General features: G+C 47.2%; 2 protein-coding genes across 4 annotated transcripts; one reads left to right on the top strand and one right to left on the bottom strand.

Annotated features, from left to right (window-relative positions):
* Positions 1-675: 675 nt before the first annotated feature.
* Positions 676-10,125, top strand: TTI2 (TELO2 interacting protein 2). The gene is made up of 7 exons (XM_045003620.1): positions 676-1,626; positions 5,976-6,162; positions 6,970-7,062; positions 7,817-8,004; positions 8,085-8,228; positions 9,307-9,469; positions 9,978-10,125. Exons 1-7 carry the CDS (start codon positions 950-952, stop codon positions 10,056-10,058), a joined length of 1,533 nt encoding a protein of 510 aa, XP_044859555.1. The 5' UTR covers positions 676-949; the 3' UTR covers positions 10,059-10,125.
* Positions 10,096-19,381, bottom strand: MAK16 (MAK16 homolog). Of its 3 annotated transcripts, none has more exons than XM_045003623.1 (10): positions 19,198-19,381; positions 17,808-17,857; positions 17,076-17,185; positions 15,709-15,773; positions 14,087-14,238; positions 13,665-13,719; positions 13,494-13,568; positions 12,146-12,262; positions 11,063-11,119; positions 10,096-10,447 (listed from the first exon to the last, which is right to left on the bottom strand). In XM_045003623.1, exons 1-10 carry the CDS (start codon positions 19,210-19,212, stop codon positions 10,238-10,240), a joined length of 906 nt encoding a protein of 301 aa, XP_044859558.1. In that variant the 5' UTR covers positions 19,213-19,381; the 3' UTR covers positions 10,096-10,237. The 3 variants fall into 3 exon arrangements, with proteins under 3 accessions (XP_044859558.1, XP_044859557.1, XP_044859556.1); XM_045003622.1 differs by lacking the exon at positions 19,198-19,381 and adding an exon at positions 18,954-19,064; XM_045003621.1 differs by lacking the exon at positions 19,198-19,381 and adding an exon at positions 18,815-18,919.
* Positions 19,382-27,156: the final 7,775 nt, after the last annotated feature.

The raw sequence follows: 27,156 nt of genomic DNA on the forward strand, positions 1-27,156 counted from the left end.
CGAGCGACCCCTGGATTCCCCTCCGCCCCCAACGAGATGCGATTTGCAGCCAGACCCCGCTCCAGCTGGCCCTTATTTCCCATCCGGGCCCCCGTGGAGGGGCAGGATCGGAGCCTGAGCCGCCGTCTCATTACGCATGCTAATTTATGCCTATCCAGACCCCGCCTCCCCCTACTCTGGCGAGAGCCGCTCACTCTCTGCCTTTACGGCAGCGCGGTGCCCACGTGGAAGGGAGCAGGGGGGTTGCGACAGTGCTGGGAAAGGCAGGGAGCTCGGCGTGGTTTCCGGCAGTTGGGGGAAGGGTTTTCCTGGGGAGCGCGGATCCCCCTCTGGGCTGCAGGGATCGGGGAGTCTGGGCGCGTTGCACCCCCGGCGGGAGCTGGGTCTCCCGCTCACACCCCTGCGGGGCTGCACCAGGGGAGGGGACCCCTTGCCCTGAAGACGGGGGGGGGCACCTGGGACCCCCACTTTGCTGAAGGGAGATTGCACCTCCCCCTTCTCAGGCGGAGAGTCAGTGCCCTGGGCGGGGGTGGGGTTCTAGCACCGTCCCCCCCACAAAGACGGGGGCCAGGACTGGTGATTATAAACCCCCCCTCCCCCCCGTAGCTTTTCTATACCCAGAGGGGCATTGGAGGTGGGGGAGTCTCCCACCCCCGCTGTTAAAGACATTTCCTGGGGGGTTCCATGCTGACCTGGGCGAGTGGGGGTGCAGGATTAGGGTCAGTGTAGGAGAGGGAGTGGCGTCAGGGTTTAAGGGTGGGGATTACAGTTGGGGGCAGTGTAAATAGAGCGGGTGGAGCAGGAGGGTCTGTATAGGGAGAGATGACTGGGGGTCAGGGTGTCGGGTCTATCGGTGAGGGAGAGAGTGTGGGAGGTGGTTGTGGTCAGGACTTAGGATCAGTGTAGGAAGGGCAGTAGGCCGGGTGGCGGTGTCTCTGCAATCAGCGCCATGGAGCTCAGCAGCCTGCTGAAATCCCTGCAGTTGGAGAGCCCACCAGAAAGGGGAGACCCTGAATGCCCAGCTGCCACTGCCCCCCCAGCAGAGCAGGTTCTCTCCCAAATCTTGTTGCTTTTCTCAGCGGAGGGAGTCAGCGGCAGTGCCAAGGCAGGGATGGTCAGAGACCTGCGTGTGCTCTTTGAGGCTGCAGACTGCCAGTGGCTGTTTGGGGGTTGCCACCCCAATGTCACCCCCAAGTTGCTGGGGGACTTGGTGTCTGTGCTGTGCCACTATGCAGCATTGCTAAAGCAGGATTCAGACACCGGGGGCCCACCCAGTAATGATGACTTTTACACCACAGTGGCCGATAGAACAGCAGACGTTGGCTTGGTGTTTCTTAGCCTCCTTGCTAAAGTGGAAGCTACCAAGGGATCCAGGTCCCTGGGTAACGTGGTGGTGAGGCAGGTCCTGCCACATTGCCTAGGACTGATCTACATCTTTGCTGCAACACACCATGCAGAGAAGCCGTGGACCAGCTCGAGGTCTCGGTCAGTAGCACAGGAACTGCTGACCTTGCTGGTTCAGGTTGCAGGCTGTGGGTCAGTGGCTGAATTCCTCCAGGGAGGAAGCGAAGATGAAGAAGGGAGGTTTGCTGCTGTGATGGGACTCCTGAAACCAGAGCTGACTAAGTAAGTAAGATCACTTGCCCGGAGGGGTTTGCTTGGTGAGGCTTGGCACGAGTGGGTCAAAGGACTGGAGATATTGCTGAGCATTGCAGTGAGGTAAGGGGCAGTGCTGGACTGTGGTCAAGTTCTGAATCTATTGGAACACTTATCAGAGGGGTAGCCGTGTTAGTCTGGTTCTGTAAAAGCAGCAAAGAATCCTGTGGCACCTTATAGACTAACAGACGTTTTGCAGCATGAGCTTTCGTGGGTGAATACCCACTTCTTCAGATGCAAGTGGTGGAAATTTCCTGGGGCAGGTATATATAAGCAAGCAAGAAGCAAGCTAGAGATAACGAGGTTAGATCAATCAGGGAGGATGAGGCCCTGTTCTAGCAGTTGAAGTGTGAAAACCAAGGGAGGAGAAACTGGTTCTGTAATTGGCAAGCCATTCACAGTCTTTGTTTAGTCCTGAGCTGATGGTGTCAAATTTGCAGATGAACTGGAGCTCAGCAGTTTCTCTTTGAAGTCTGGTCCTAAAGTTTTTTTGCTGTGGGATGGCCACCTTAAGATCTGCTATTGTGTGGCCAGGGAGGTTGAAGTGTTCTCCTACAGGTTTTTGTATATTGCCATTCCTAATTTCTGATTTGTGTCCATTTATCCTTTTCCTTAGAGACTGTCCAGTTTGGCCGATGTACATAGCAGAGGGGCATTGCTGGCATATGATGGCATATATTACATTGGTGGAAGTGCAGGTGAATGAACCGGTGATGTTGTGGCTGATCTGGTTTGGTCCTGTGATGGTGTTGCTGGTGTAGATATGTGGGCAGAGTTGGCATCGAGGTTTGTTGCATGGATTGGTTCCTGAGCTAGAGTTACTATGGTGCGGTGTGCAGTTGCTGGTGAGAATATGCTTCAGGTTGGCAGGTTGTCTGTGGGCGAGGACTGGTCTGCCACCCAAGGCCTGTGAAAGTGTGGGATCATTGTCCAGGATGGGTTGTAGATCCCTGATGATGCGTTGTAGGGGTTTTAGCTGGGGACTGTATGTGATGGCCAGTGGAGTCCTGTTGGTTTCTTTCTTGGGTTTGTCTTCCAGTAGGAGGCTTCTGGGTACACGTCTGGCTCTGTTGATCTGTTTCCTTATTTCCTCGTGTGGGTACTGTAGTCTTGAGAATGCTTGGTGGAGATTTTCTAGGTGTTGGTCTCTGTCTGCGGGGTTAGAGCAGATACGGTTGTACCTCAGTGCTTAGCTGTAGACAATGGATCTTGTGGTGTGTCCGGGATGGAAGCTGGAGGCATGAAGGTAGGCATAGCGGTCGGTAGGTTTTCGGTATAGGGTGGTGTTGATGTGACCATCACTTATTTGCACCGTGGTGTCTAGGAAGTGGACCTCCCGTGTAGATTGGTCCAGGCTGAGGTTGATGGAGGGGTGGAAGCTGTTGAAATCGTGGTGGAATTTTTCCAGAGTCTCCTTCCCATGGGTCCAGATGATGAAGATGTCATCGATGTAGCGTAGGTAGAGAAGGGGCGTGAGTGGACGGGAGCTGAGGAAGCGTTGTTCCAGGTCGGCCATAAAAATATTGGCATATTGTGGGGCCATACGGGTGCCCATAGCGGTGCCACTGATCTGGAGATATATATTGTCAGTAAATTTGAAATAGTTGTGTGTGAGGATAAAGCCACAGAGCTCAGCAACCAGGTGTGCTGTGGCATCATCAGGGATACTGTTCCTGACAGCTTGTATTCCATCAGTGTGTGGGATGTTTGTGTAGAGAGCCTCTACATCCATGGTGGCCAGGATGGTGTTTTCTGGAAGGTCACCAATGCATTGTAGTTTCCTCAGGAAATCAGTGGTGTCACGGAGATAGCTGGGAGTGCTGGTAGCATAGGGTCTGAGTAGAGAGTCTACATATCCAGACAGTCCTTCAGTGAGAGTTCCAATGCCCGAGATGATGGGGCGTCCAGGATTTCCGGGTTTGTGGATCTTAGGTAGTAGATAGAATAACCCTGGTCGGAGCTCTAAGGGTATGTTGATTAGTTCTGGTGTTAGTGTAGGGAGTGTCCTGAGTAGATGGTGCAGTTTCTTAGTGTATTCCTCAGTGGGATCTGAGGGAAGTAGCCTGTAAAATTTAGTATTGGAGAGTTGTCTGGCGGCCTCCTTTTGGTAGTCAGACCTGTTCATGATGACAACAGCACCTCCTTTATCAGCCTCTTTGATTATAATGTCAGGATGGTTTCTGAGGCTGTGGATGGCATTGCGTTCTGCACGACTTAGGTTGTGAGGCAAGCAATGTTGTTTTTCCACAATTTCTGCCTGTGCACGTTGGCGGAAGCATTCAATGTATAGGTCCAGACTGTCATTTCGACCCTCAGGAGGAGTCCATGTGGAGTTCTTCTTCTTGTGCTGTTGGTGGGAGGGTAACTGTGTATCCGTGCGCTGTTCAGTGTTGTCCTGAAAGAATTCTTTGAGTCGGAGACGGCGAAAGTAGGCTTCCAGATCACCGCAGAACTGTATCATATTGGTGGGGGTGGCAGGGCAGAAAGAGAGTCCCCGAGATAGGACAGACTTCTTGCTTCTTGCTTGCTTATATATACCTGCCCCAGGAAATTTCCACCACTTGCATCTGAAGAAGTGGGTATTCACCCACGAAAGCTCATGCTGCAAAACGTCTGTTAGTCTATAAGGTGCCACAGGATTCTTTGCTGCTTTTATTGGAACACTTGTGATTTCAGGAATAAATAGTTCACTGAACAAGAACATAATAAGAACATAAGAAAGGCCGTACCGGGTCAGACCAAAGGTCCATCTAGCCCAGTATCCGCCCCTGAGGGAGTGAACCTAAAAGGCAACGATCAAGTGATCTCTCTCCTGCCATCCATCTCCATCCTCTGACGAACAGAGGCTAGGGACACCATTCTTACCCATCCTGGCTAATAGCCATTTATGGACTTAGCCACCATGAATTTATCCAGTCCCCTTTTAAACATTGTTATAGTCCTAGCCTTCACAACCTCCTCAGGTAAGGAGTTCCACAAGTTGACTGTGCGCTGCGTGAAGAAGAACTTCCTTTTATTTGTTTTAAACCTGCTGCCTATTAATTTCATTTGGTGACCCCTAGTTCTTGTATTATGGGAATAAGTAAATAACTTTTCCTTATCCACTTTCTCAACATCACTCATGATTTTATATACCTCTATCATGTCCCCCCTTAGTCTTCTCTTTTCCAAACTGAAGAGTCCTAGCCTCTTTAATCTTTCCTCATATGGGACCCTCTCTAAACCCCTAATCATTTTAGTTGCTCTTTTCTGAACCTTTTCTAGTGCTAGAATATCTTTTTTGAGGTGAGGAGACCACATCTGTACACAGTATTCGAGATGTGGGCGTACCATGGATTTATATAAGGGCAATAATATATTCTCAGTCTTATTCTCTATCCCCTTTTTAATGATTCCTAACATCCTGTTTGCTTTTTTGACCGCCTCTGCACACTGCGTGGACATCTTCAGAGAACTATCCACGATAACTCCAAGATCTTTTTCCTGACTCGTTGTAGCTAAATTAGCCCCCATCATGCTTTACTGAGAAGATACTGAGAAGATAGGGCAGGTAGCTGGGATCAGTGTGGGTGCCTGGGTTGGGGAGAATCAATTAGCCAAACATTGGATCCCCCCAAAAAGTTGTATGCACATGGCTGACTGCCCCTCTGGCCTGGTCATTGTTCAGCACATTACTGAAATAAACAATGTGCCTCTTTGGGGCCTGTTCTTGCACTTGTTCTCCTTGAAGTTAATGGCAGCTCTGTAGAAAATCAGGCCCAAGGGATTTCAGAGGTGTGCCCCCAAAACTAAGGCACCCAAAACCAGTGGCTACAGAAACAATGGGTCATGGGTAGTATAAAGATGCTGACTTTGTAATGTGGTAACAGTTAAATAGAGAGAATGGATGAATATATTACTGTATAATGTTTCTCTAGTCTAAACAAAAGTCATTGTTGCAATGATTGATTATTGTTATGTCTCTGATATTTACACAGCAAGGATTTGTAAACCTGTTAAAACTTCCTAAACTTGTAAATAGCTAAAATAATAATAATAGTAATTTGTGGTTACTTGTGAAAATGTTACTGTTAATGTTTTATTTACTTGGAATCTACTTTCTGCTGCTAGTTGCCCTGTCACGTTTTTGCTGGTTGAAGTGTCAAAGACTTTTTACAGAGCAAGAAACTATTTGATTTAAAGGGGGAAAAAGTTTGCATATAAAAAAAGAACAGAAGTCTGCCCTAATCACGGGCTAGTCCTGGTTTGTAACCTGAATCTTGTGGTGTGATGCTGCAGTGAAACCACTAGGGTCATGTTTGCTTTGTGCATTTTTCCAGAGCAACTTGGAAGTGCAACCCTGCCACAAAGCATGTGTTCTCCTGGACGCTGCGTCAAGTCACCCGGCCATGGCTTAGCCCTCACCTGGAGAGTGTCCTCCCACCATCACTGCTCCTCTCAGATGACTACCAGGAGGAGAATAAAATCCTGGGTGTGTGCTGCCTGCATCATATCATTCTCAATGTGGTAAGGAAAGATCACTGCTGGGAGGAGGGACCATGTTGCCATAGGCGAACATACGAAGGAACTGTGGTCTAATGGTTAGAGCAGAGGACTCTTGAGTCAGAATTCCTGGTTCTGCTGTTAACTCCCAAGCTGACACTGGACATGGCACACCACTTCTTAGCTTCATTTTTCTACAGTGTTCAGACTGCAGTGATAGTGGCAGCTGGAAAATATCCATGTCCATCTGTGTGTGACTCATAAAAAGGTGGATGCCAATTGGGGCTATTTATAAAATGCTGGGCAAATCTTGAAGTATTTCCACATATGTTCCCAATTACTTTAAAGTTAGTTTTGTGGGGGTTTTCTGGCAGTGCTGCTGTGTCGTTTAAGCAGGAGCAGGAACTCAGTTTAATAATAACAACACTTTTGCTTTTCTCTAGACCTTTCACCTAGTATCTCTTTATAGACACAAATACATTTACTATCTCCCCCTCATGCAAGGTTGGTGAATATTCACCCATCTGTAAAAGATGGTAAAAAAGAGGTACAGACTTATGGCCACATGGTGAGTAATGGAAATAGAACTCATGTCCTGTTTCCCAATTCCCCCTAAGCATTAAACAAAAAGCACTCCTTGCTTGCTGTTTGTCATTTGGAGGAGTATTTTAATAGCCCTGGTTTGTAAAGCACAGATGTGCTGTTACATTCTCCCTGTACTGTGAAGTGTAGCAGAGCTGTTCTAACAAAGCTGAGGTGATCAGCTTTGTACAGAACTGCTGAATCTTCCATCACATTGAATTACACACAGATGTTTCTATGTTGTTGCAGCCAGCTGCTGACTTGAACCAGTTTAACAGGGCACAGGTTGTCTACCATGCACTGTACCATCACCTCTACGTACGGGAGGCACAGCTCATTCAGGTAAGCCACTGTGGTTTACTCTAAACCTTGATTAATCCTACTGGGATTTTAATTAATATAATGGATAGCTCAGAGGATTGGGATATAGAACCTCCATTTTCTAGGTCACCATTTCTAATCTAGCCTTAGGTTATTACTATCTGACCATTGATTAGTTGCCCCCATATGAAATGAATTTGGATCTCAGTTAGGTCTTAATGGACAGGGAAAAGGACCCCACCTCCTGGCCCCCCTATTTGCAGTCTATGTAGAGAGGCCAAAGATGTGAAAGAATGACATACATTCCCGTGCCTTAAGAGAGTGGTTCTTAACTAAGGGTATGTATACCTGTGGGGGTACACAGAGGTTTTCTAGGGGGTACATCAACTCATCTAGATATCTGCCTAGTTTTAACAAGCTACATAAAGAGCACTGAGTCAGTGCAAACTAAAATTTCATACGACTTGTTTATAGTGCTCTATATACACTATGCACTGACATGTAAGTACAGTATTTATATTCCCATCAATTTTATTTTATAATTATATGCTAAAAATGAGAGAGCAATTTTTCAGTAAACAGTGTGGCTGTGACCCTTTTGTATTTTTGTCTGATTTTGAAAGCAAGTAGTTTTTAAGGGAAGTGAAAGTTGGGGGTACGCAAGACAAATCAGACTCCTGAAAGGGGCACAGTAGGCTGGAAAGGTTGAGAGCACTGCCCTCAGACTACCAAAGAAGCTGTATAGTGACTCCTTTCCTGCTTCTCATTGCATCAGGTGGTGCTGCTCTGCTTGCTGGACCTGCTGCTGGTTCTGGAGAAATCCCCACAGCGGCTGTCCCAGGAACCCAGAGCAGCAACTCCCTGTCATGAGGTCCTGCAGCTAGTTCTGACTCACATGGAAGCAGAACACCGGCTCCCACTCCGGAGAGTGTATGCCAGGAACCTCCCTGCCTTTGTGAAGAGGTAAGAACTGTGCACTAGCCCTTCGGTGATTATTTATTGGCCACGGTAACTTCCCTCCATGACTCTTCTTGTCTTGGCAGACTTGGCATCCTGGTAGCACAGCACCTGAAGAGGCTGGAGCGGGTGATTGTGGGATACTTGGAAGTCTGTGATGGTCCAGATGAAGCAGCCAGATTGGGAATATTAGAGACACTGAAGTGCACCATACAGCATGCCTGGCCAAGGTACCTTTAGGAGAAATGGCTACAATAGGAAGCAAAACCTGAATGTTCTCACCCTTACTGAGCTACACTTGTCTGGGGATTTGAGGAAGACACCTTGGACTGAGTGAGAAATGGATCTCTAGTCTTGAGTTCTGTGTCAACAGGACTCAGTCCTATCACAGCACTGAAATCCCCTCTACAGCGATGTTAGTTGAGAAACAGTCCCACACCTAGACCAATCCTCATTTTGGCCTCACGTGGCAACTGTGGAAGAATTACCACACACGGGAACGAAAGCTGTTTTTCCTGCATGTAGATCTTAGGATGAATTAAGCAGCACTTTATAGTGACATTAGTCCTATATATGCAATCTTTAATACTCAGTTTCCTTTGCATTCAGGGCATATGGATGCCCCCTGGTGGTTACATTAAAACACGTGGTAGTCATTCAGCCTCTTGGCCACAGTATTTGCCTGCATTTTAGGAGAGTTCAAATCACAAGGGTGGCTCCAGCCAGCAGGTTACTGTGCAATGAGCCAGGCTGTGAATTGACAGCCCACCAGCTTGTTGTGTGGTAACATCCCATGTGGACACTGCTGCAGCACCATCCGAGTCCCAGAGTGCAGCTTGGCCCACTTGAGAAAGCCAGGCCGTACTCCGGGGCTTTCACTGCGCTGTAGCGATGTCACCACACAGCAGGCTCCCACACTATAGATTCAGACCCTGGCTTGAATAAGTGACTAATTAGGGGAGACGTAATAGAAGTGGGAGGGGGAACACACTGTATAAGCTCTGTGCTGTCAGGCAGTATTTCCTAGCCTTTGGGCTTTAAGGCAAATGCTAAACTACTCTCGCTGCTTTAAAAATGAGCCTCTTGCCCCTGCCTCTGAAGTGTTTTCTAACCTAGCATGTAGTTTAGGCTGCTGTCCTGATCACGACTGAGCCCAGTGGCAGTCTAGAGCAATGCATAGTTGAATGGCAGACAGCACTCTCTAGTAAGTGGTTCCTGCAGCGGTTAGGACATGCTTTCCCCTATTCCCCACCATCCTAGAGACAGGCTCAGGAAGAGGTTCTTCAAAGTGTCTGTTTTCCATCACAGAATGGCATGCAGGCTCGCTGTGCTCCTCAAGGCCCTGCTGAAGATGATTTGGGGTGTATCTACTGATGGAGGCCTGACACCACAGCCAGTGAAAACAGCCCTGCTGCATGGGGCCACAGAGTGCCTGATCCTGCTGGATCACTGCTCTCAGGGGCAAGTGAAGGTGAGCCAGGGACTCCAAATCCCATTCTGTAAATCTGTTTCTTTAAAGGGGAAAACAAAAGTACTGGTGACTTTTTAGGACAGAATATCACGTAGAGGGGCTCTGGGCATGTGGGGCTTTTTTTGTCTTTCCCTTAGCAAAGTCCTGGAGTCCACAGCAGCATCTGTAGTTAAGGGAGACAGCTAAACACACCACCCTTATGGAATTGTAAGGCTCTCTGGGCTAGCATGTAGGCATAAAGGCATATAGACAGATACAGTCAGGTGTCCTCTTCTCTAGGTGATGCAGAAGGTGGTTCAGGAGGTAGCTCAGATACATACACAGGGAAATTGTGGAGATATAAAAATGACCCATTGAAGTACAGGGATGCTACCACCCCATAGTGCCTCAGTGTTTGCAGTACCCTTCACCAGTTGCTACAATGTAATTAAGGTGGGTAACAGGAGAGTAGTAACATCTGAGGTCAAACAGCACTGCAAGTGAGGTGTTTGTGCTTTTCCCCTTGCAGATCCTGCTTGAACGAATCTACCACAGCTGTGACGACTGTAGCCTTCGGTCCTGCATCCGACAGGTGCAAGAGAACACCTGAGACACAGCTACTAGTAGCCAGAACCTGCTTTTGTTTTTTTATTACATTAAAATATTTAAATTTGTGATTCTGCACCTGTCAAAATGCCCCCTGCTAAAGTCACACTGTCAGGTACTCCTCCAGCTATACAGTCCCACTGTCCACCACACAGCTCAAGTTTATACCCTCCTTCAAAGGAGTCAGGTTGCTTTCTGTTTGGATGTAGGTTCTGTTTCCTGTTCATACTCTATTTCAATGTAGGCTCGTTTTATCCTCGCTGGTCCTTTCACAGGAGTTTTGCCCTTGGATTTGGAGTGACAGGTTCTCTCTGCCATCTCTTTCTCCTCTTCCTCGCTGGAGGATTTGTCGTCCTGCTCCTCCTCACTGCTTGTTGCCAGCTTATCCATGTCCTGGACAGGAGGGAAGGCAGGAGGGTTAATACAGATACTGACTTGAAAGTGCTGTATTTTAACAAAGCCTCCGCTCCTCTGCAAATGCATTACTCCTATCATGTAGATCCTGGCTCCCTGTTGTCTATTCCATGCTGCCTTTGAAGGGAATAGAACAGATACGCTGCAGTCTGATATAACAACATGTGAATCCAATTGCTCAGGCACTAATCCATGAACACAGTTCTGACCACAGCCAGAGGGGAGGATGTTTGGGATTAAAAGGAGTTAAACTGGGCAGTTGTAGGAGGACTGAAAATGGCAGGATGATCAGGGCTGCATTCCATTGATTTAATATTCTGGCATTTTATGCCAGTCACATTATACGGCACTTCAGGACTGAGGCTCAGAGCCAAATACAGCTATGAACAAGTACAGAGCCAGTGACCAATAATTCTGTCCTCGTAATATTAGCAAGCTCATGCTCTAAGTTTAGCTATAACCCATCAGCCGGTTTAGTGTAATCATTGAGCAAGATCAGGGCCAGAACTCTTGGTGTCTGTATCACTGCACACGCATTATACCCCTTGCCATTTGATGTGTAGCTGGAGCAGGCTATCTGGGTGTTTCACATACCTCAAAGTCACTGAGGTCGCTCTCATCTACTTCTACAAACTCAAGCTTGTCAGCATCCTGTAAGAAATCAGGTCAGAAGTTGAGCATCTAAATTGGATACACTGCACGAGGACTGGAGGGTGGGGGAGTGTCACTGTCAGAGGGGTGTGCACAACCCACTCAGATACTGAGAGTCAGGGTCCTGGACGGACCATCTTTTACAGAGCAGGATTTACAGGGGGAGCTTGTAGCCCTGCCCCCTAGTTGCTAAGTAGAAGATTCAAAACTATAAATGATGAACTCATAGCAACATACTCTCCCCACCACACAGCATTCACAAGAACAAATTCCAGAAGAAAGTGATGCATTTGCCTGGTGTCTCTGCTGAGCAGGGAACACTAACTGCAGTAGCGGCATAGAGCAGGCTGCCTTCTGCAAGCTACAGTGGTATCTCTACACTCGACTGTTTTCTGGACTAAATCCCCCAATTATTGGCACTGATTCTCAAGTAAGGGATTTTAGCACTCGTAGCAGGTTACAGACAATGGAGTTATCTGCAAAGGGCTTTGGGGTTGGAGGAAGTGACTAGGAACAAAGCTACAAGCCAGACTCCTATTGTACTTGGCAAACAATAGGAGAGAGGAGAATGGAGACATGAATGAATATTAATATGCAGTTGTTTACATACACACCCCTCTTCTGCAAAATTCATACAACCCCATGTGCATATATATATAATGGGTCCAGCACTACTGCAGTCATGGTTTAACTTAAGTTAATCAATACTTGGTCCTGCTAGTGAAGGCAAGGGGCTGGACTCGATGACCTTTCGAGGTCCCTTCCAGTTCTATGAGATAGGTATATCTCCATATATATTTTATGGGGGAGGGATAGTTCAGTGGTTTGAGCATTGGCCTGCTAAACCCAGGGTTGTGAGTTCAATCCTTGAGGGGGCCATTTAGGGATCTAGGGCAAAAATCTATCTGGGGATTGTTCCTGCTTTGAGCAGGGGGTTGGACTAGATGACCTCCTGAGGTCCCTTCCAACCCTGATATTCTACGATCTTTCCAACTGTCCCACTCTGATGAATTTTAAAACCATTACTTCGTCTTCCTCCTCTTCATCCTTCTCCTCCGTGTCAGACTCTGCTTCGCTCTCTGCATCCTGCTGTTCCAGAGCCTTGTCAAAGGCATGTATGGGGAAGTTATAGATATCTCCATACTGAAAGGAAAACAAGCACCTGCTTTAAATCATACCAGGAAGATAGATCAGCTAGGAACTGACTCCTCTTGGCTATCGTTCACACCATGCCGGGGGCTAAGAACACAGGTTATACCAAACATGACTAACAGGCCACAGAATCCATTCATCCCACATTTTATACTGGCCCTTAAGGAATCTGCCCTGACTAGCAGTGTGCACCAGGAAGGGAGGGATACAACTTACTTTCTTGACCTCTGCATTGGTCACCTAAAGCCCTGAACCATGAGAGTCAGCTCCTCCATAGTCACCCCCTTATTTTAGCCTGCACGGATCTGTTGATCGCCAAGTCATTGAAAGGACTTCAGTGATACAGTGCAGCCAAACGTGCTCCCTCCAGAAGTGAAGTGCAACAGGTGCCAAGTGAGCCAGCTATGTGAAATCCAGCGCCTATGCACAACATGCCCTGTTTCTGGTTTGGCAGGTGGGGGTAAATCTCAGCACATAGGTAGGGTTTGCTGGATTTGCTATGTGAAGCTACTGAGCTGCCTCACCACTTGGGCGCACAGAAAGCGGATTGTTAGGACTGGTGGAAAAGACTGAACTTTTGAATATTTTAAGATGATAAAAAAAGGACAAATTTCAGTGATTTCCCCTTCCCCCGTGTGTTTTTTTTTTTTTTTTTTTAAATCAGCTCTCCTCATCAGCCCTTGCTAAAGGCTGCACTGCTACCCTGGCCAAGAGACCCCTACACTCTGCTGACACTGCTGCAGGTGGCCAGAGGCCTTGCCCAGATGGAGATGCTGAGGAAGTAAAGGGTTTGACTCTAGCAGGCGGATGAGACTGCTCAGGTTATTCACTGGTTTATTATGCATTTTATGCCAGTCACATTATACGGCACTTCAGGACTGAGGCTCAGAACCAAATACAGCTATGAACAAGTACAGAGCCAGTGACCAATAATTCTGTCCTTTTAATATTAGAGAGCTCATCTTCCCAACAGCATTCCCCAAAGTCAGAAGAGTGGCTGTGTAAGAACAACCCCTTCTTAGCCTCCCCCATCTCAGCAGAGCTGATGATCACAAGCAAGTGTGAACTCCTGTTAGCAAACATGGTGCCAACACAGCAATGGGAGAGCAGGCTGGATTCTATTTTGCCTCATGCGTCACTGTTCGAATGAGTGTGGTAAACACCCACTATCTTAGCGGAGAGACACACTTTTGTACTAGGAGATGTTAGTGGTAACCCTTACCGTTTCCTGCTTTAGTCTCTCCAGTAACTCCTTCTCAATGGCATTGTCCAGCTGAGCAGCAATCAGGGCTTTTTCCTAGTACCAGGGGAAAGAGGAGTTGGCATCAATTCATTTCCAAGATGCAAAAAAAACAAGAGCAGTGGAATCAGGACTGCACCAGAGTCACGTTACCTCTCTCCTTTTCTCTCGCCTTTCAACCTTTTTGCTTAAAGGAACAATTTTCCTCCTGTGATAGAGGAAGAGAGAAGGGCAGTTAGTGAAGATTTCAGTCTACCAGCCACTGATGCCTATCAAGTGAGTAAATGTTTATTCGAGTCCCCCCCACAGCCTCCGATACAGGATGCTCCCTGCTCCCCACCTGGTACAAACTGGCCTCTCAAAGGAAACTTAGGCTAAGCTTGTAAAAGTGCAGTTTTAATCAGTTTAAGTGCGTCTACATTAGGGTTGTAACTAAATAAATTTCAAACTGATAGTTAGATGGGCACAAAGATTTATTTATTTATTTTAAACTACAGACCAGCTCTGAGAGAGACAGGCAGGCTGATGGTATGGAGCAGAAGGAAGAAAGAAAGAAGTGAACCGCCATCACTTACTGTCGCTTGAGCGTCAGCTTCCGAATGCGGATCAGATATTGTGTGATCTTGGTGAAGCGCTGCTTGCATTTGTGACGGATGAAGCGTGGCCAGTAGATGAGGTTCTCATCTATCTCCTCCAAAGCTTTCTCATAGTTCTTGCTCAGTCGGACCTGACGGTGAGAGGGAGGGTAAAAAGCTTTGGAGCAGAAGCAATTCTGGGACATCCTCACAAAAGGGAGTGGAGTTTAAGGTGGTTGTGGTGCTATGCCACTTCCGCCCCTGTTTTTTTTTTTTTTCTCCCTAAAACCCAGCTGTCAAGAGGAAGGATGTTCTTGCAGTTAAGACACTGGACTGGGACTCAGAAGATCTGGCTTCTAATCCCAGCTCTGCTACAGACTCCCTGTGTGACCTTGGGAAGTCATTTAATCTCTCTGGCCCTTATATCCTCGTCTATAAAATGGGAAAATTCCCTTCCTACCCTTTTGTCTGCCTTGCCTATTTAGACTGTAAGCTCTTTGGGGCAGGGACAGTCTCTTATTATGGGTGTGTTCTAACACAAAAGGAATTCAGTCTGTAGCCCATCTATCCAATCCTTGGTCTCTCGGCTGATGCTACATACAAAGGAGCCAGCTGTGGTGATGGCTTTTGTGATGTGGACACTTGTGAATGGAATTATGTCCCAGCATCTCAATTTACAGATAGGCCAATGAACAGCTGTCAGTCAGATGACAACTGAGGATAAGACCAACTCAGATCAGATTTGAAAAAAAGAGGTTCAAGTCTACGTATTAATAATCCCCAGAGCCAACCAGACCAGACACATTCAAAGAAAAAAAATCCTTTGGCCATTACTTCAAAAGAACACTTAAAATGTTCCTGGTTTCAGATTCTATTGATCATAGGTTAGATTACAAATGAAAGCCTAGCAATTTGGTCAGTGATTCATCCATTCTGTGTTCTACCTACTATCTTATACAGCCTCCATCTCCACGGTATCTTCACATCTCCCCAAGTCCTATCCCAATTATACAGCTGAGGCACCGAGAAATTCACAGACTGTCTGTGGCAGAACAGAGAATTGAACTCAAATCTCCCAAGACCCAGTCTTGAGCTCTAACACAGCATGCCCTGGCTTTCTAAAGAAAGAGTCAGTGTAAAATGACAGAGCTAATAGTCTGTGAAAAGCAGGGACTACGCTGCCGTTGGATATTTTCTTGGCATAAGACATTTCATTAGGAGGTTAAGTGCCATAAACTGCAGTGACACAAGGGTTCTGCAGGTCCAGTATACAAATAATATACTGCATTCATGCTCAGCAGTAGAGGATATGTTCTCTCCAGAACAGCTGGTGCTTTTATTTTCATACATATGTTGAAGAAAAATTAAAATAACGTGGACTAGAACAATGCCAAGGTGGAAGTGTCTGTGTCCCATTGCCAGTCCTGAGCTGTTTCCCCACGTCAGAACCTGCTCCTTATACCGCCCACACCTAGGGACAAAAACATCAGGGTTGATTTAGGTGGGTTTAAACAGGAACGCTTTGGATAGGTGGTAAATAGTGGAACTTTTTTTTAAAAACAACAGTGTCATCTGTCAGCTTGCTGGATTAAATTTCAGGCTTGGTATGGGATTTAACTCACCCGCTCCCAGAGTCGACTGGGGAAAGCCGCCCGCTCTATTGTCTTCATGTACAGATAACACTGACCTAAGGGAAAGAGGAATAACATGAACTCACCCAAACCACCACTAGGCACCCAGGAGACAGGCTTAGCTCATCCCAGTCACTGCAAAAAACTCCAGCACTGGGACACTTGCCCAGATCTCCAATCTGTTGTACTAAGGCTCAGCGAAGGCTACCACTGACAGACACAGAGCATCCTTCCCCACAAAGAGCATCACAGACAGCCCTACGGACATGCAGCCACCTTCGATGTGGAGAGCAGCAGCTATCTGCTGCACAACAGCTGTACAGGTGAGGGGGAGCCAGGAGGCCACAGACCTCAAGGCTGACTAACTCTTAGAGGAAAGTCCCCAGGGAGCTTTCACATCCACATAAGGCAACTCTCATACAACTGAACTGCACAGTGGGGCAATGGGCTGAGCCCACCCTGTGGCTCCAGAGGGTATGTCTACATTGCAGTGTAAACCCAGGGTCGAACTCAGGCTCAAACCTAACCCTCCTTCTGTCTACACACAAACCACGCTAACTTAGGGTTTCCTGAGGGTGGTGGGTCTGAGCCTGAGTCATGCTGACACGCAGGGTTCAAGCCCTAATGCACTGCAATCTGGATGCAGCCTCACTGGACTTGTGCTCTGGGAGTATCCCACAATCCGATGGGCTGACTTTCTTTGTGCTCTGCACAGTCCAGTTTGGTGGACAGTCAACTTTTCCCACCCTGCACCACAAACAAAGGGCTAGAGTGGCCACATTTTGGGAGGGCACAAGGAAGTCTGGGATATGGGCAGTTGGACTTGAGCCTGCATAATGTAGTGTAGATAAAGGAACCCCAGGTTGGGACTCAGGTTTCAACAATTTGTAACCTGGGATTACAAATGAGGGTAGATGCTTAACTCCTAGGTTAACAGACCCAGGGCCTGCTAACTTGAGTTCTACTAACCCAGGGCTTACACTGCAGTGTAGACATACCCAGAGAGTCTAGGGGCTTCAAACTTGAGGCTTAGAACCTTGAGCCATTCCCTCTGGCTTACAGTTGGCTTACCGGGGAGGTGAAAAGAAAAGAAGAACACAAAGAAAATTCCTGAAAGCACAAAGCTGAGCAATTCAACCCACTGGAGAGAGAGAGAGATACACACACACCACCCTTAATGCATGGCAGATGTCTGGCTGGATAGTTTACCAATGTGCATTTGGGACACAAAGAAGCCTGAAAGGGACCCTGTTAGCCGGAGGAAAGAGCAATAGCTGCCAATGATTCCAGTGAGAGAGAGAAGGGGAAGGGCCGTGCCAGGTTGCGAGGCCCTTGCTGGGGCACTGCAGAAGTCTCACCTTTCTCCTCTTTGATAGTGGCATACTGGCTGTTTGCCAGGGGACAGGATGATCGGTTGCACAGACCTGTCAGGTTATACTCATTGCGGCAAAAGTTGTGTGTCTTTGTTCTGGAAAGAAGAGACTTTAGATGAGTTGCTAACAGTAACACGGATGATTCCATCTGAGAATCTCACACTGTACAAGTACTCATGCATTAAGCTTCACAACTGCTACTGTCAGGTAGAGGATTATTATCTCCATTTTATAGATGGAACTGAGTCTCGGAGACACTCAGGATAGGTCTACATTGCAGTAAAACACCCTGTCAGCTGATCTGGGCTCACAGGGCTATACATTTGCTCTGTAGATGTTTGGGGTCAGGCAGGGGCCCAAGCTTTGGGACCCCACAAGCGGGGAGGGTCCCAGAGTCCAGGCTCCAGCATGAACCCAAACAACTACACAGCAATTTTTAGCCCCGCAGCCTGTTAGCTGATCTGAACCAGCCATGGCCATGCTGTAGGTCTTTTATTCCAGTGTAGATATACCCTGAGTTTCCTAACCTTTTCATTCCAAACGGTTGGTTCCACCCCAGCCGCTGGAATGTGCAGAATTCCTGAAGCAGTCAAATTAGAGTGCTGAAACATTTAGCACATGACCCCGGCAGCCAGGAAGTCATCCTCCCAGTAGTAACTTGGGTCTCAAATCAGAATCTGAAGAGCAAGATACAGAGCTGGATCCTGAAATACTCACTTTATTTTGTATGAGCAGAACTGTTTGTTTCCAAGACTGTCCCAGACAACCTGAATAAACAAGAGGTCAGTTAGTACATTTCATAGTTAGCACCTGCATTTCTAGAGGAGCCAGTCATCCAGGGCTCTCTCAGCACTTTACAAACACTCATTAACAACAGAGGGAAGATCTGGATTATTATTTCCATTTTGCAGATGGTAACATTGAGGCACAGAGCAGTAAACTATCTGGTTCAAAGTCAGACAAGTCAGCAGAAGATCCTGGAATAGAACCCAGGAGCCGAGACTCACATGGCTCTACTACAGCACATTGCAAGCAAGGAAACCAAGCGTGGAGTCTGGTGCTTTGCACAGTGTATGTATCCATACTTTCTCTTTGTTTTGTTTTTTTGGGGGGGTGGGTTCACCAGCAAGGAAGGATGCACTGTTGCTGACACAACAAAGTTATAAGTTTTCATAATGTAAAACTACAAAAACCCAAACAAAATATTAAAACCCACTAAAATGGATGCATGGTTCTCTAAACCAGCATATGAACTTCCTGTAATCTACTAACCAATCCCCTGTGGGTCTCTCACGTTTTCATTTTAACCCAAAGCTCTTTAGAATAGAGACCATGTCTCCTATGCAGTCTGTAAAGCCTTGAGGCATTCCAAGCTCTATGATTATAATTATAATAGTGTTGGGTACAGTGATAATCACACGCAGTATTTAAACACACACACCAGCAATGTAACTGGCTGCATTATATGCCAAAGCAGCAGCCAGCTGCTAGCACATGAGCATCACAGATGAAGCCACAGCTGCTTGGGCAAACCTGCAAACCAAAGCACAGGCCCTTGTTGGGCTCCTGTCCTGACCATGTTCTTTAACTCCCAAGACAGTCCTGGGGGTGACCCTATGGTTACCTGCCATGCAGGAAATCCAGTTTTCAAGCCTCGGAGGGGAGAGCCTATTACTAGGGATCCTGTACATTCATTCAGGAGACCTGGTTGCACATCACCACACCTTTCTCCCACCCCCAGAGGCAAGGAAGCAGGGGGTGGGGGTAAAGAGGCACCCAGGTGCTGCCCCACTCCATGTGCTGAGCTGCCACATGGGAGATCTGGGTCTGCCTTCCCCGTCTAGGGCAACCAGCCTCATGTACCGCCGGGGAGGGTGGCACATTCCCCTGCTCCAGCATGGCCAGCGCCCCATAGGAGCCGGTGGGTCCGTAGGTTACACAGAAGGAGGCCCGATGCTCTGCACCCTTCTGATTTCCACGTGGGCAAGGGGAAGGGAAGCGCGGCCGGACGCAACCGAACCAACCCTGCCTTAGGGGCGCTGATTGGCTAGGACGCAGCTGCCTGGAGCCGGCGGACGCAGCCGAACCAACCCCACCACGGACTCACATCGTCCGAATGCATCTCGCCTCCGCCGCTCGCCTGCTCCGGGCTTCACAGAGAACTCCACGCCGGGCTGGGGCTGGTCGGCTTCAGGGAGTCGCCATGACAGTGGGAGGGCACAGGGCAGAGCCAGTGCCGGGCTCTCGCGAGATCGGGGGAGGAGGGAGGAGGAGAGTGGGGAGTAGGATTTGACGGGGAGGTAATGGGGAGAAGGGGATGATGGGGGGAGGTAATGGAGAGAGGGGGCTGATAGGAGGGAAGGGGGAATGGGAGCTGGAGGGGGCGAGGGAGGGAGGAGTTGGGGGTGCTGCGGAGAGGAGGGGGAGTGATGCAGAAAAGGGGGGAATCGGGGTGACGGGGATGGGCTATGTGTGGACACCCCAATAGCTACGGCTTCCAAGAGAGAGCACCTTCTTTCCTCTGCTCCTGCCTTAGAGCTTTGGGCGGGTGAAAAACACCAGGGATCGCTCTGGGTAATAAGACAAAAGAGTATCCTGAATAGCAAAACGTGGGGTGTAGTGCGCACCTACCGCCAGCAGATGGCAGCAAGAAACCTCTAATAGCCGTTCATTGACCCCAGCTGCGTAACTAGGGCTTTTGGCTTTCGGGGTTTTATTAATTTCGCTTGGGGGGGAGGGGGCTATTTTTTAGCAGTGCACGAATTCTGTGTCCAAAGTGGAGTTTTGGAGGCTCTTTCTTTGATACTGTAATGAGAAGGGTGGGGTTTTTTTTTCCAGATATTTCCCAAAAGTCTTGTCTAAATGGGATCTACTTTCATTTCTGTTTTGCCTATAAAACTTCCTTACATGTTAGTTTAAGCTTTGTACCCTGGTGGCCGAGTCCCTGGTTTAGCGTTTAGTGTGTTTGTTCCCTGGTGCACTTTAACCCAGTACTGTTTCCAGAAGCGCTGTGTTAAAGCACACTAGAGAACCTTTAGTGCACACCAGCAGGGTCTGCACGGACCAGTTAATACACAGCATGTTAGTATGCTTTAGAAATCACACTCCCATAGTCCGCATGGCTGCTGTAGGTCGACCAGCCCTTAGGGCTTTTCTACACAAACATTAAGTTTGTGGCAAGCTGGGGTGTGAATCTACCCCACACTAGCCTGCCACAGTGTGTCTGTCTGCACCCTGCTGATGGACACGCTTTGATCTTGTCCTCTTTGAAATCATCTCTCAGGTGCCTGCCTTTCTGTCTGTCTCTGTATCCCTCATACACCAGTGATTTAAAACCCTCTAAAGTTCCAGGCTGGCAGGAACAGTTCACTGCTGAGTTCAATCTGGGCATGTAATAGAGACACGGATGTGACACTGATTCGTGACGATGCCTTTTCCTTCTCACGGAGGCCAGAGGCTGTCACACTCTTTAATAACTACAGTTCTGACATCGGGGGAAGATGTACCTACACCTCTGAGCTAGCCTCCCAGAGGAGCCATGTTCCAGTAGGCTCCTCCTCCAGGTCCAGCTACCTCTCTGTCATTGTTCTCTTGCTCCAACAGAGCCCATGCCCCTCTCTGCTGGCTAATAATAATAATAACCCACCTTATCAGATGAAAGCAGCCACTCTGTGCCTGCTGCAGGGAGCTCAATGAAAAGCAGGAGGAAGTCTGGTCTTTCAGGTCTTATGTCTATAGGTTGTGGGCCGGATTAAAGCCAAGGTCTCAGCTGATTGTATTCAGTGGCTCTGGATGATTCATGGAGTCAATTAGAGAAGGCCAAATAAAGGGATTGTAACGTCTTATCAGCTAGGAGCTTGTTATTTAAACTGGCTGCTGTAATGCACTGAAATGAATGTTAAATGCGCAATGGAACATTTAGCATGAATGTTAAATGGCAAAGTTTCTATGAGACCATGAAATCATCCCCCTAAGAGAACCAGTGGGAGCCTCCTCACTTGGGACTGTTAAAACCAGATGGGACAGAGCCCTGACAAATAGATTGTAAGAAACAATTCTGTACTGGGCTCAGGTGAGGTTGAACTAGACAGGGCCTACCAGGTCTTTTACAGCCTTGAATTCTCTGAATCAGTGAAATGCCTCCTTGATCATCAGCTCTCTTGTGTGTCACTATCCCAAGGCTAAGGAGAATTAAGATATTTGGATTCATATCCAGGTCATTATGGGGTCTCCAGCAAACTTTGGGCCAAAGTTATAATTAGATCATGGATCTATTATCCCACTAACAGGGATTTCACTTTACAGAAAAGCTGCCCGTAGAATCTCCTCTTCTCTTCAAGGGAGTAATAGGTAGAGACATTAATGCACCCAATGATGTGTCCAAGTTAGAGGGCTCGGACTCTGCCCTGTTTGGTGCCTATGGGTAGTGGCAGGGACAAGTCTGTAGTGACCTTGTGCCTGTGAGCAACCATTTTACCTCAGTGCCCACTTGTTCACAGTCCCATCCTGTTTCCAAGAATGCTTTTCCACCTATAGACTTGCAGGCATTTTCCAGATTGTCAGGTGCTTAGGGAAAAGTATGTGCACATCCCCAGTCTCCAAAGGGTTAATGCAGAATTAACCTTTTTGCAGCAGTGAAATTTCCAAGGAGCACCTTGATTCTTCAGAGTCTGTGCAGTTTATGCTTCCTCAGACACGTATCCCAGCTTGATTCCCTTACAGGGCAATGCAGTTTCCGAGAGCACTTTTCGTTCTAGTTCACTCTGCAAACTATACCGAGGGATCATCACCCCCAGCTGGAGATGCAGCTCTGAGTTGGAGCGCAGCAGCTCTTTAACAGTGCACAGCACAACGGCAACGGTAAGAAATGGTCAATACCAGAACTGAAGTGGAATATTGAATTCCTCTGAAAGCTTTAGGGAGGCAGAATGGAAGTGCACAGAATCTAGGTCAGACACCAATAATAAGGCACTTGCACATGGTCGCAGGATTTTAATGACCTCAGGAGGTCAGTTTTGCATTTCATCGGAACAGTTGCAGCTCCAGTAGCATATGCCCTGTCACTGCCCCTGCCTCTCCCCATGTGCCAGCATTGTGTTCAGAAGGACGAGCACCCCCTTCTCAGCCACCAATACTGCTCTTTGCAGCACTTGGGTTTTCTAGGGAGGTGTCTCATCCAGGAACTGGTCAGATCCAGCCCTTACCTTGTGAGATGTTGTGACCAGGGTCCCAGTGGGGGGCAGCTGAGGTAACTCAATTGGGGTAAACTGCAAAGAATGGGGCAGATAATCTCCAAAGCTGGTGCATATTCGAATACTTAGATTTACCCAGCCAGCACAAAACAGCTTCTTTATTACCTTACTGGTTGCCCAGAAGCCAACAACATAGTCCCTTAAAGTAACTCAGCCTCAGGCCTCTATCCAGTACCCAAGTCAAATATGATGAAGATTTCTGAAAATCTTATTTCACCATATAAATAGAAAGGTTCTACCAATCCCAATAGATCAGATACATTACCTCCCAGGTTAATGAATATTCCAGATCTTGCCCAAAAACACGCTACAGCCAATTCTTATTAACTAAAAGTTATCAAAAAAGAAAAGAGAGGAAGTATGGTTAAAAGATCAATATACATACAGATGGGAGTTCAGTTCTTGAGGTTCAGATACATAGCTTTGTAGTTGCAAAGAGTTCTTTTAGAATTTAGTTCATAGGTTATAGTCCAATGTCCACTATCATATCCAGGGTGTTTCCAGCTTAACTGGAATCTCAGTCTGATGACGCAAACTTCCCCTGATGAAGCTTAAGCAGATCTGAGATAAACAGGATTGGGACCCAAGGATCTTTTTTACAATTTCAGGCCTTCTTTGACAAGTCGGAGTCCCTCTGGGAACAATAGGTAATCAGGGCATCTTTGAAGTGGGTCCATCACCAGTACTTAGCTATACGAATTAACACAAGACATTTGCCTGTTCCTCCGCCATTCACTGATGATTTGCTAAAAGGACGAGGAGTCCTTGTGGCACCTTAGAGACTAACAAATTTATTTGGGCATAAGCTTTCCTGGGCTAGAACTCACTTCATCAGATTATTTGCTATACATTTAAAAAAAAGATGAATACAGAGATATCTCGTGTTTACAGATTATTTAAATGCTAGGATGTTCTTTTGATTTCTGAATGATCAGGATACAGCATAGACAGGGACTGTTGATTACATTGTTGACCACTACCCATATGTATGTAAATACACAAAAACACTAACATTATCTCCCCACATGTCTTTAAGGGTTGAATTTGAGTCATTTATTTTTCAGGATGTTTAACCCTTTCTGGCCATGTGTCACAGATATAAAAGCATCACAGCAGAGGGTGTTCTGGCCACAGGACATGTCTGTTCTTTCCATTCACACACTCTGTTTTTGGCAAAAGGAAATTGCAGCTGCTGCAGTGACAGAGACCGACTGATACAATCAGCTCCTGACATAGATGGATTCTTTTTAATTCCACACTGAGCAGACATGCCACTGAAGCTGTGAGGGGTGTGTATATCTGCAGAGGTCCAGTCCCAGGGGGAGCTATTCCAGTCCTGTTTACCACCAACTCCCTTGTCTCCCCAAGGACAGATAGATATTCAACTGAATGAGTAGGACTAGAATCAGTTGTATGACAAATAATAGAATCATAGGACTGGAAGGGACCACGAGAGGTCATCTAGTCCAGTCCCCTGTATTATCTAGACTATCCCTGACAGGTGTTTGTCTAACCTACTCTTATATAGTATACTTACTTTCTCTGCTTAGCGTGTACCCTCTCACATGCTAGTAAATTATGTTCTCTATCTGTCTGGATCTCAGCAACAAACTCAATTTGTTCAAACACAGAAATATTGTGTGCAAGATGGGTGTATAGCCAGCTTGATGGGCACAATCAGCTGTGTGGGTGAACAATTGGGTGTGCAAGTTCTCAGGCTGGCTGCAAATTTGGTCCTATCTCCAGAGGATAAACTGCTAAGCAAGTGACTGGTTAAATTTGCAAGCAAGGAAAGGCTTCTGTTCCCTAATCTAGCCCACAAAGGGCAGCAGTCACTGGAGCATGAAAAATAACAACAATGGGAAATGTAATATAGTTTATAAAGTGAAAGGCTGCCACAGACACAGAACATAGATGCTTCTCTGCTCTGATGTGAAATGGATGTGTGAATGGCTGCAGGGCAAAGATCTCAATCTTCATTGAGAAACAGCAAATACCATGCAGTTTCTCTCTGGCCACACCTACTCTAGAGACACAGATTCTAAAACCAGAAGGGACCACAGCAATCATCTAGTCTGACCCCGTTGCCCTTCCTGGAATTAATTCCTGTTTGACCTAGAGCATCTCTTTTAGAAAATTTTCTAGTCCCGGTTTAGAAAGAGTTTGCCTGTATAGCTATCCCAGCAAACCCTCTGGGCGGGATGCAGTTTATAGCATCAAAGAGCTATTTTTCCCCAAACGGAATACGCTGCACATAGAACAACTTTTTTGCCAGTATAAGTGCACTCCCACTAGTGCTTTTGCTGGCATAGCTTTGTCAGGGCGTTGATTTTTTTCATGCTCCTAACCAACATTGCTAGCCCAACAAAAGGTAGATGCTGCCCTGGTCTATGCTTGAAAATTAGGTAGACCTAGCTACGTCCCTCAGGGGTGTGAAAAATTCACAGCCCTGAGCGCTGTAGTTAAGCTGTCCTAACCACCAGTGTGTATCTGACTAAGTCGATGGAAAAATTACCTACGTTGACAGAAAAACCCCTTCTATAGATGTAGGAAGCATTTACGCTATGGGACTACAGCTGTGCCACTGTAGTGCCCGTAGTGTAGACATGTCCTAAGCTTCTCTCTCTCCCCACCGCGTGTCACTTAAGGGCGTCAGTGCCCATCTGGAATAGGTTTCTTTTATTCTGTGCTAGGTTTACACAGTACAGTACACACATTTTGTCAACTCGGTCTTAACTATGGAACTGTGGCTGGTGCCTCCATAATGTTTGTGTGTGTGCATGTGCCCTTACGTGGGCATTTATGTCCTATTCATGTACAATGCATGGTAGATTTATTAAAGTGACAAACTCGTTGGGGTTAGAATCTGCATCTGTTTTAAAGCTGCTGTCCCCTGGCAGGGAATAATATCATTGGGATTCTCAATTTTGCTCAGTTTGAAGTCCATGGGTCTGATTCTTCTCTCAAACCAGTGCAGTTCCATTGACTTCAGTGGAGTTACTACTAATTTACACCAGTGTGAAATTAGAATCATGCCAACTCACTGGCACCTGCAAGAACCTGAAAAGACTTCAATTTTCAGAGCAGAGTATTATGAGTCTGTACAGTGCCTAGCACAATGGGGTCCTGATCCTGACTCGGGCCCCTAACATTACTGCCATACAAATAAAATATATGAATAGTAACAGCTTACTTGGCCAATATACTGGCATTGCGAAACGTAACTGCCTCTGCCCATGCGGCTCTGGGCAGGTGGAAGACTGATCGCAGCATTTATTATACAGTAATGTGTAATGCACTTGAGGTCAAAATGGCTTTCTGTGTTTTTTGTCCCCAATGCCTTTTTCTACAACCTTTCAGAAAACAGACCGTTTATTAGTAATTGACAATGTATCTATGATCCAAGCAGTTGCCCTATTGTGGGTACAAGTGTTGGCAAACCACGCTGTCCCTGCATTGATAAGTTTCAATGCATAAGTTTTGCATGTAGCCAATGTTGTTTCAAATATTAGTGGCAGTTATGTATCACCGGCACTAGATAAAAATTTGCTAGCTTTGTTTTTAGCATTGCAACATCTCATTCATTCCCGTACCGATCAGTTTTTTATTGCTCATATCCGAAGCCACCAACCCTTCCCTGGCATGTTGACGGAAGGCAATGCCCAGGCGGATACCCAACTCCGGGCATTCCCTTGTACTCCTATAGAAAGTCATGCCCTACATCATCAAAATGCCAAGGCATTGGCTAAACAATTTCAGATCCCTCTTTCTGATGCTCGAGGTATTGTTCAACAATGTCCTCAATGCACCCTTAACCCACAGGGTCCTCCCATAGGGGTAAATCCCCGTGGTCTCGGAGCCAATCAACTTTGGCAGATGGATGTTACCCTTTTTCCCCCCTTCTCCCCTTGGAAATACCTGCACGTTGTCATCGACACATTTTCAGGCTACACTTGGGTAACAGCCCAAAAAGGGGAGGCTACCAAACATGTTTGCAATCACTTGATTCGCAGTTTTGCGGTAATGGGCAGCCCCGCTGAGTTGAAAACCCACGTCCCAGTGTGGGTTGAACAATGGCCCTGCTTACTGTTCCTCCGCCATGGCCGCATTTTGTGCCCGGTGGGGCATTCTCCACAAATTCGGCATTCCTTATAATTCCCGGGGTCAGGCCATTGTTGAAAGGGCTAACCGCACCCTAAAGGAGGCCCTTACTAAACAAAAACAAAAAGAAGGAGTGCCCCTATCCTTGCCAGATAAGGAAGAATGGCTGGCTCGTGTCTTGTTTACACTGAATCATTTAAATTTAACCTTGTTTAATAATCAGTTTTTATCTAGAGCCCAGCGCCATTATCGACAGACCGAGCCCCTTCCAGCGCCGAAGGTGATATATCGCAAGCTGCCAGGACCAGAGTGGAGCCTGCCCGTGCCGCTCATTACCTGGGGCCGGGGCTACGCAGCGGTGTCAACTGAAACCGGCCCTGTGTGGGTTCCCGCTCGCTTTGTGAAGCCGTGGAAAGATGGCCTGGCATCAGGGGCTAAAGAATCCCATTCCGGATTTCAGTCTGACCCTGACGGATAGGGTGGACAAGATCGACAAGGCCCGAAAGCGTGGCACACCCAACGCTTCCATAACTTGGGGACAGGTCAAAGCTTTATCGCGGCAGGCTGAACGTGTATTAGAACAAACTAAGGCGGATAAGACTACAGAAAATTATTTTCTTGCGCTAGTAGCCAGCTTAAATGCTAATTCTCTTTGTTGGATTATGTACATTTGTGTGACCGTTCTGTGTTTGCCGCAAGGTGTTGCAACCCCT

This window comes from Mauremys mutica, chromosome 2, assembly GCF_020497125.1.
Source record: "Mauremys mutica isolate MM-2020 ecotype Southern chromosome 2, ASM2049712v1, whole genome shotgun sequence".
In the NCBI taxonomy this organism is placed as follows: domain Eukaryota; kingdom Metazoa; phylum Chordata; order Testudines; family Geoemydidae; genus Mauremys; species Mauremys mutica.